Source organism: Tupaia chinensis, unplaced genomic scaffold (assembly GCF_000334495.1).
Source record: "Tupaia chinensis unplaced genomic scaffold, TupChi_1.0 Scaffold000182_1, whole genome shotgun sequence".
NCBI lineage: Eukaryota > Metazoa > Chordata > Mammalia > Scandentia > Tupaiidae > Tupaia > Tupaia belangeri.
Window position 1 is genome coordinate 6,688,759 of NW_006159657.1, and position 9,560 is coordinate 6,698,318.

Below are 9,560 nucleotides of genomic sequence, written 5' to 3' on the forward strand. Positions count from 1 at the left end.
TTAAACACTGCACAGAGATAGCAGGATCCCACGTGGCCAACCAGGGTTTGAGACCTGGCTCTGGCAACCTGAAAAACACACCAGATGTATCCACATGTGCCCAGGATCCTGACAGGATGGGGAGTTGGAGGGAAAAGGATTGTGGCGTGACCGGGCCTCATTGGAGGGGTTCTCTCTTTCTTATGCACATGCTCTCTAATAAAAAATTGTGAGATGATGGCTGCTTGCAGGTGACGGAGATCGTCTGCATGTCCCTAGAGTTAAAGTGACCTGGGTACGTGTAGAGAATAAGCCATGTGTGCTGGGGAAGGAGGAGGGATGGGACCCGAGGATTGAAACTAGGCTCTTCTGGTGTCCCCAGGTGGCCCGGGCGCCCCCACTTACCCCTTGCGAGGCCTGCTGGGCGACATTGGTAGCTGGCAACAGAACACAGAGCAGCCAGTACCCGAACAGCACCCCAGACGCCTGGACCCCCTTCTTCCTCTCAATGTGAATCACGAACACGGCAAAGCTCTGCAGAAGGAAGGCAGGTTGAGCCCTTAGGTGCAGGTGGGAGGGAGGCTCCGCTCCTCCCCATTCTCACCCAGGGGCAGTCAGGAGCGAGCCGGCTCCAGCCCATGGTCGCCATTACCATCGTGGTGAGCCACACCGTGGGGTGAATGAGGAATTCTGGGGCTTCGGGTGCTCCCTGCTGGATTTTCCAAAGAGCAGCAGCCACGCTGGAAGTGCACAGGACCATGAGCGTGAACCCCAGCACCTGGAGAAACAGGCAAACGGAGTGATTCCAGGTCCAGCGAGGTGACCACATGTCCAGGCGGACAGTGGTGCCACAACATCCTGGCAGGGCCCTGTCATGAACCAATGTCATGGTTACCAGCACGCCAATCAATGTGAAGCATGCATGGAAGGGTTGCAGATCAAGCCTGGCCTGTTGCTGTTGCATAAATCACTTGCAGTGAGGACTTGAGCCTCTTCAGTGTTTCCCAGAGTGCACAAGGTGCTCCACTAGTGCATGAGCGAGAGGACTGTAGGTATGAAGCGATAGCATGAAATGAAAATGATCAGGTGCAAAAGTTATTTATACAGGATGACTATCCCTTATCCAAAATGCGGGACCAGAAGCGTTTCAGATTTTGGATCCCTTTTCAGATTTCAGAGTATTTGAATATAGCTAATGAGATCTTGGGAATGGGACGCACATCTGAGCATGAAAATCATTTATGTTTCATAGATACTGTATATACATGGTCTGAGGCAATTTTTTGTCATATTTTTGTATTGAAGCATTTTGACTGTGAATGGTCACATGAGATCAGGTGTGGAATTTTCTGCTTGTGATGCCATGGCAGTGTTCAGAAAGTTTTCAGATTTTGCAGTATTTTGGATTTTGGATTTTCAGATTAGGGATGCTCAAGCTGTACCCTGTTGAAGTCATTTTCAATCCCTGCTGTTGAATCAAAGAGAAACTGTTGAGTCAGTAAGGTGCTAGGATGTCTCTCATGTGTTTTGGTCTCTCTTTTAAATAGAGAAAGAAAAAAAGTGAGCAAGTGGGACCAGCAGGTGGCATGATGGTTAAGATGCTGGACACTCCCACATGGCTGACCACAGTTCAAGTCCCAGACCTGGTGGCTTGCTTTCTCACTTTCCCTCTCTCTCTCTCTCTATGTCTCTCTCTGGTCAAATTAAAATATGTGAATGAATAAATAAAATTAAAGAAATAATTTGTTTTAAAAACAGTGAGCAAGTATGGACACACGTGTGAGAAGGCCAGAGCCGGCACACTTGAGAAGCTACTAAAAATGCCCTAGTTCATTTAAAGCAGAAATTGACAAACTACCATCCACAGATCAGCTTGGCCTGCTGCCTGTTTTTGTAGGCCTGTGAGCTAAAAATGCTTTTTGCATTTTCAATCATTAAAAAAAAAAATTAAAAGAGGCATAATATGTATTGACATGTAAAATATGCAACCTGGGCCAGCTTTATGGCCTGGTGGTTCTGGGAGACAGATCCCACATGGTAGATCATGTGATGACCATGTGGTTCAAATCCTGGACCTAGAGGCTTGAGAAATACCCTTGGTAGTTTGGTGTGCCCCAAATCGCAACAGGACAGAGAAATGCAGGAGAAAGGATTGCATGTCCCATTGGGGGTTGCTTTTTTCCTCTCCCTCTCCGTCTCTCTGGTGAACACAAGTGCCCTCTGATAAAGTTTTAAAAAATATATATATATGCAGCTCAAATTTCAGTGACTATAAGTCAATTTTTTTTAAAGTTTTAAAAAAATTATTGCCAGAGAGCATGTATGCCCAAGAGACAAAGAGAGAAAACACCTTCCAGGAGGGTATAGACATTCTACAATCTTTTTTGCTCTATTTCTTCATCCCATCAGGATTTTACGCATGCACACACACTTGCTAGTGTGTTTTTCAAGCTCCTGGGGCCAGGATTCAAGCTGTGGTCAGCCATGTGAGATCTGGCTCTCAACGCATAGCTCCTAACCACTGTGCTACAGGGCCAGCCCTATAGGTAAAACTTTACTGAAGCAGAGTCAGGCCTGTTTACTTTTCCCTATGGCCACTTTCACACTTCTTCGGGGCAGACTTACATGTTTGGAAGAGAGACCACTTGGTATGCAGATCCTCAATGGTAAGGGAATTTCAAAAAGGTTGTGGGAAATGGAATTAAAGTACAAATTTATTTTGCTGCAAAAGATTTTAAAATCCACGCATAGCTCTTTTTCCCATGAATTTTTAAAAGACCACTCCTATAAACTGGCCCTTAGGTTTGCCCACCCCTGGATGAGTGGCAGGCAAGGAAGAAAAAACGATCAAAGAAGTATGGGAGTGAATGACCATTCGTACAGATGTTTGGGGAAGGGGATGAGTGAGGGGGAAGGCTCACACATGGAATGCCAGCGTTTATCTAACCATTAAAATAAATACAGAACTAGTCTATAATCTGTTTTGCCAGTGGGGAACTAAGTCAATGCACAACTGTTAACATTTTCAGAAGACTCAACCTCATGTGGCACTAAACCACCTCGTGTGCCCCGGGGTACACGTGGCATGCTCCCGGGCGTGCCAGGTTCCAGCAGCCGTAAACTGTCCAGGACACAGTGAGTGCCTGTGCGTTGTGTGTGCACGGCTTTCCTAATTTCAAAGTCTGTTTGGGGAACCTTGGCCCTGTGAGTGTACCTCTGTGGCCTCTCCAGTATTGCTCTGTTTGATTAATTGATTAGCAGGCTTCCTCCTCATCTCCACCCTGCCTGCTCCCTGATAGGAGGAGTGTCCACTCCAGGTCTTCCCCAGGGCCCAGCCTGTCCCTCTCACCTCCCCCCACCGTCTGGTTCCTGCTCCCAGTGGCAGTGGCTACCATTTTGGCTTTGAAGAGGGGGGACATCCGGATGTAGCCCCTGCCATGGCGGTGGATGTAGAGGAGGTGGATGGGGCCGAGGACCCAGAGGTATATGGAGGGCGCCCAGACTCCGGCTGTCCTCAGGAAGCACAGGCTCAGCAGGCGGGTGGTGGTAGGTTCCGGCTCTGTCTGGTTCCAGACCTGCCAAGACACCAGAGGACCGGTAGATAGTACAGCACAGGGGGCTCAAAACCACCTACCTAGGGGGCCAGGCAGCTCTGTGGACTCTTAACATTTACATAAAAATCTGCCAAGCACTATTTGGAGTATCTTGACATTCTCAACTCCATCCTAATGTCAGTCTCAAGAGGTAAATGCAATGGGAAGACGCTGAGGCTGAGAGGGTGAGTAACTTGGCTAACCTCACCCAGCTGGGAAGTGGAGGTGCTGGGATTTGAATCCAGGGAGTCGGGTTCTGGAGGCTGGAAGACCTGGGTTCCATAATGAGCGCTAGGCACGACAGTCACTGCTCCTTAGAACAGGCTAGGAGGCAGGCAATACTGTCTCCATCTCACAGACCGGCAGGCTGAGGCACTGCGAGGAAAACTACCTCCGTCAGGCCCACACAGAGAGGGCGGGCAGGGTAGACTCCGCTGCCTGGCTGGGAACCCCGAAGCTTACTGGCTGGGGGTTGAGATGTGTGACCTTTTTTCTTTTTCGAATTTCTCATAATGCTTCTGTGTTTGTCAGGGGTTGGAGGTGGGGCGGGAAAGTGAGAAAGAATCCCCCACTCCCACCGCCCCAGGCGGAATGGCCCCCTCTTCCATTCTCTCCGGAGCTTGGGCTCGCAGGCACATGCGCCCAGCGGTTCTCGACCTGCAGGCTTCGGGGGCTCCCACCGTCCTTTCAGGCATGTGGGTTTCAGCCGCCTTAAACATCGCGCCACCTGCTGGTCGGGACTGTGATTTTTTCCCTCTAGCCCTTCTGTGTCCCGTCTGCAACCCCAGAAAAAATCTGAAGTTTGGAGAACAAGGTCTTTCCAGTTATCTCCCCAGTCTGTTACCCAGCCACCCTCACTGGCGAGCTTTGCTCCTGACTTTGCCACTTTAGGGTCACTTTAACCTCTCTGTGCCTCAGTTTCCTTCCTTGCAAATGGGGACGCTGATGAAATCTATCTCCTAGCGCGGCGTTCAGTGCGGTAGCGGCGGCACAACGCGCCGCCGAGCGCGGTGAGCAGCGGAAGCCCTCGGTCAGCGTGAGCTCTCGCTGTTGCCTCCCCCGGCCCGACGCTGCGGTTTGCAACCCCCTCCCCCTTTTCCCAGGGACTGGAAAGGAAGCCAGAAAAGTTGGGGGTCCACAGACCAGACCTGGCTCTTTGGGGGCGGGCAGGGCATGGGGGAACCACTAGCCTTTTGCAAATAGGGGTCGAGGTCCCTTAAATAGTGCTGGACTCTCCAGGTGGCTGGGTGGAAGGAGTCGCTATCTGCTGCTGTTCAGGCGACCAAGCAAGTCTTCTCGCTTTCAGGGACCAGGAATTTGGGGGTGGTGGTGAAATCTTCCCCTCTCTTGTATCTTAGCCCGAGAGATGGACGGCCAAGGCCAGTCAAGGAAAGAACAGAGGGGCGGGACGGGGGCACTCACCCCTGGCCCAGCGCACCGCTCGCCAGGCGCCGCCATCCGGCACGGGTCGCCGGCACCGATCGCTGTCTGTCAGTTCGAGCGTGGGTCTGTCTGTCGGTCCCGGGGCAATCTCCTCCACCAGGCTTCCCACCACCCCCCCTCGAGGAGGGGCGGGGCCGGGCAGTCGGGCAGGGATTCGAGCTCCGCAATCCGGAGGCCCAGGGGCAAGGTCCAGCCGCGCTCGGCGGGGTGGAGCGGCAAGGGGCGAAAGAGGCGAGGTGGAGGGGAGCCCTCGGGGAGGCCCAGACGTGCACTGGGGAGGGGATCCGGACCCCCTGAAAGTGCGGTGACACCCCCTTATTTCCTCCCTCCCCCTTGTAACTAGTATCATCCCACATTTCCCGAATATTTTGGACCTAGCAATTCTAGAACTTTATCCTGATGAAAGAACCTGACAGGTGTGTACAAGGTCGTAAGGGAGACCTGCCATGGCCTCCGCGTCTAACAGATGGGAGTCGCAGGTCAAGGCGCACAGAGGGAGGCTCCGTTAGGATCTCCTTCTCTGCACCGACCTGCAGCTGGTGGAAAGATTTAGGAAGGTTCCGAAGAATCTAGCACAGGACCAGCATCCAGTAAACGCCCAGTACGAGTTGGCTAACACTCGGAGCACTGGTATTGTTTATTCCACACTGGTCTAAATGCCACTGCAGACCTATTTTACTATGGAAGCATGGTTGCTAAGTGCCGTGGGAAAAGTGCTTGAAACATAAAGTAGGCTATGATGTGTCTGAAGAGAAAAAGAGAAAGGGAAATGATGCACCTAAGTAAGGAAAGTGGACACGGAAGCTGAGGAGTCACTTTCAAATCCTGAATCTCAGCAAGGCCTGTGCCCTGAGCCAGAGTGCCCAGCCACCAGCTCTTTTCAAAAAGGACTCTAACTACCACACGTGCAGAGAGGAGACCTGGAAATGCACTAAAGCCCGACCAGGGAGAGTCCAATGTTCTTCTTGCCTTGTTTTCCTTTCTGCAAAGGGCACATGGTCTTTTCCAGGTAGCAGTGAAAAACTCGGCTCTTTCAGTCTGATGCTTAGGTTGGGTGAAGAATTAAAACCTGCACTGGGGGCCAACAGGTGGCATGGTGGTTAAGGCAGCTGGACTCCCGCATGGCTGGCCTGGGTTTGAGTCCTGGACCTGGTGGCTTACTTTCTCACTTTTTTTTTTCTCTCTCTCTGTCTCTCTCTGGTCAACTTTAAAAAAAAAATTAAAAATAAAAGTAATGACAGTGAATAAAAGTAAATAATTCTTTAAAAAAAAAAAAAAAAAAGACCTGCACTGTCCACTTGGGAGAATGGGAACTTCCCAGGGTCTTATTCCCATCTTTAGTCTCACCTCCCACAGGGACACCACAGGTATGGCCTCCAGTCTTGTTTTCTCCTGTCGTTTTTTTAGTTTATTAATTCCATGAGCAAGAGAGACACACGCACACACAGACAGAGACAGGTAGAGAGGGTGAGAGACATAGCTACAGTACGCCAGATAGGGTCCTGACACTGCGACCCACCCCCATACTCTGCCAGCCCTGGATCAGGGGTCTGTGAGTGCCCGGAATGCTCAGGGAAGTCTGGATAGGACAGGCCACTTTCCCATGTGGGTTGGCCCTTATGGAGCACCACATTTTACTGCAGAGGCACCGTCTGCCTCCTCCACTGTCTTTCTGAGTCACCCAAACCTTGGCCTCGTGCCCAGGCAGTCTCCCCACAGCTGTCCTCCCCCAGAGTCTTCTGGAAGAGCAGGTACAAACATCCCAGGTTTGTCTCGGAGCTGTGCTGACAAGTCCACTGTCTTCCATTCAAGTCATGTCTGTTTATTTGAGGGGGTTTTAGCGGAAGTTGATGGAAATTATGGGGAAGTGAAAGCCCCTGCAAGCTGCCCCCCCTGCCCCAATGGCATTGCCACAATTCTGGTGCTTTATTTCTTCATATGTTTTAGGTGAATTTGAGGAAATGGTTAGGAAGTCAGGAACAACACAGAGGAAATCAGTTGGGGTGAGCTGAAGACAAGACTCTGGGGTCTCAGTTTCTACTTTTAGCCCTCCATTCTCCTCCTACGATTTTGGGCACACATGCACATGTGCCCAAGGTACAGAGTCCTCCATGTGGACAAGACCTCCCTCTCTTTGGGCCTGTTTCCCATTCTGAAGGTGAGCCGGTTCCATAGGCCAACACTTCCTAATGGTGGTTTTCAACCTCCTGGTGATTTGGCAAAACCAGTGATTCATGTTAAGGAGGGTATAAAGCACCTGCTTTGCTTAGGTTATAAATAACAAACCTCAATATGTAAACTACTGATGTAAATTTGTTTCTTTATAACTATCCAGTTGAGACTCACCATTTTGAGAATGCAGAATGAGAAATGGAAATCAGATGCACTTGTGATTGGGACCTGGAAGTCAACAAGGTATTCTCTTGCAGCCATGTGATGGCTTTTAGATCATTGTGGGGACTAGCAGGTGGCATTGGTGGCTAAGGCTCTGGATACTCCCACATGGTCGACCATGGTTTGAGTCCCAGACCTGGTGGCTTGCTTTCTCACTTTCCCTCTCTCTCTCTTGCTCCTCTGGTCAAATTAAAATAAATAAAAAATTAAATAGTTCTTTTTTTTTAAAGATGGTCGTGATTCTTGGTTGGACAGTATATTACTTATATTTTAGCTAAATGGCAAATTGCATTGGAAGATCTGTTAGTTTGTCACTTAGAAACAAAATATAAAAACTGTCAAAATTAAGGCCTCCCCCCACTTTAGGACAATTGTTCCAAAAATGGAACAATTCCACTATCAGGTCAGAAAAACGATTTTTGTCTATTTTATTTTATTTTTACTTTTTTCCAAAGAATTATTTAATTTTATTTATTCATTAATTTATTTTTAAAATTTGACAAGAGAGAGAGAGAAAGTGAGAAAATAAGCCACAGGTCCAGGACTTGAACCATGGTCAGCCATGTGGGAGTGTCTAGTGCCTTAACCATCATGCAACCCACTGGTCCCCAATTTTTGTCTATTTTGATGCACAACTTTTTTAGGTTTTGCCATAAGACACATGCACTCGACAGAGAGAGATAGTGAGAGGGAGAGTGAGAAATCACTCCCCAGGGAGGATGACCATGCTGCAATCCCTTTTCCTTCATTCTCCTCCTACGATTTTGGGCACACATGCACATGTACGCAAGGTGATTTTCAAGCCACCAGGTCCAGGACTTGAACTACAGTCAACCACGTGGGAATCCAGCTGCCTTAATCACCGTGCCACCTGCTGGCCCCAATGCATAACTTGTTAAATTCAATTAACATAGTACTATACATTCAGTCTTGGAACAAAATATAATATGCTGGTATTTGAACTTATTTTCAGATAAATCATGCTTCATCTCAGAGAATGAATTAATAGTAAACTGAACTGCATGCACCTCAATTCCATGGGGGAGAAACTCCAATTTGTTCCTCTGCAAACATTAGAGCTGGGATTAAAATAAATTCCAAGTAGCTTCTTTAATATTCTACTAAACATGTTTTGCTGTAAAAATAAATAAATAAATAAATAAAGTACTGATGGGGAGGGACCGACAGATGGCTGGTGGTTAAGGCTCTGGACACCCCTACATGGCCCACCATGGTCAGAGTCCCGGACTTAGTGGTTTGCTTTCTCACTTTCCCCCCCTCTTTTACTCTCTTCCTCTCTGGTCAAACTGAAAGAAAGAAAGGAAGGAAGGAAGGAAGAAAAGAAGGAAGGAAGGAAGGAAGGAAGGAAGGAAGGAAGGGAGGAATCTGCCAGCCCTTAAATAAACAATTCTTAAAAAAAAAAAAAAAAGAAGCTATAAAGCCAGCAGGTGGCACAGTGGTTAAGGCGTTGACTTTCGCATGGCCCGCGATGGTTTGAGTCCTGGATCTGGCTGCTTGAAAATCACTCTGGGCGTGTGTGTGTGTGTGCCTGCAAACATACCCAAAATCCCAGAAATGGAATGAGGGAGAACGGATTGCAGCATGGCCATCCCCACTGAGGGGAGTGGGTAATTTCTTACTTTCCTTCTCACTGTCCCTTTGTATCTCTCCGTTGAACACACGTATCCGATGGCAAAAACCTTAAGAAAGAAGAAATACAAAATTAAGACGTACTGATCATTTTTCATTGAAAAATGCACCAGTTTACACAAATTCCTAAGGCTTTTTGAAATGATATCTCAATTGTAAAATACATGGGTCAAAAACATTTGGGGGAGTTATTGCATACTTCGATCACAGAGTCTCTCGTTTTTTCCAGCTGTGATGTTGAATTCTAAAGTAGTACACCTGAGGTTTGTTCACAGGCACCTTGCGCTGCACCTGCCTGACAGTGCGCGGAGTCCTCCAGGTCTCCAGGGGGCACGAATGAGTTCGTTTCCTTCTGAGCATGCGCTGTAGGTCTTTTTGGGGTTGTGCGACTCGGTCACGCATGCGCAGCGGCGGCGGCGGGGCGGGGCCTGGGCTGTCACCCGGCGAAGAGGAAGAAGCGGGCACAGTGCGGTGTGAGGGGCGGGACGGGGCGGCCTGCGG

General features: G+C 49.0%; 1 protein-coding gene across 3 annotated transcripts in view; it reads right to left on the minus strand.

The window, feature by feature from the left end:
- ABCC6 (ATP binding cassette subfamily C member 6) overlaps window positions 1–5,127 on the minus strand; it is a 60,864-nt gene extending 55,737 nt beyond the window's left edge. For 2 of the 3 annotated variants that reach the window (XM_006146568.3, XM_014587088.2), the window contains exons 1-4: window positions 4,995–5,127; window positions 3,372–3,554; window positions 632–757; window positions 385–513 (exon numbers count right to left, since the gene is read on the minus strand). In XM_006146568.3, the coding sequence (XP_006146630.1) occupies window positions 385–513; window positions 632–757; window positions 3,372–3,554; window positions 4,995–5,030 (474 nt within the window). In that variant the 5' untranslated portion in view covers window positions 5,031–5,127. The remainder of the gene's footprint in view (window positions 1–384; window positions 514–631; window positions 758–3,371; window positions 3,555–4,994) is intronic. The other variant, XM_027771081.1, reaches the window with a different exon arrangement.
- Between the last annotated feature and the right edge of the window lie 4,433 nt (window positions 5,128–9,560).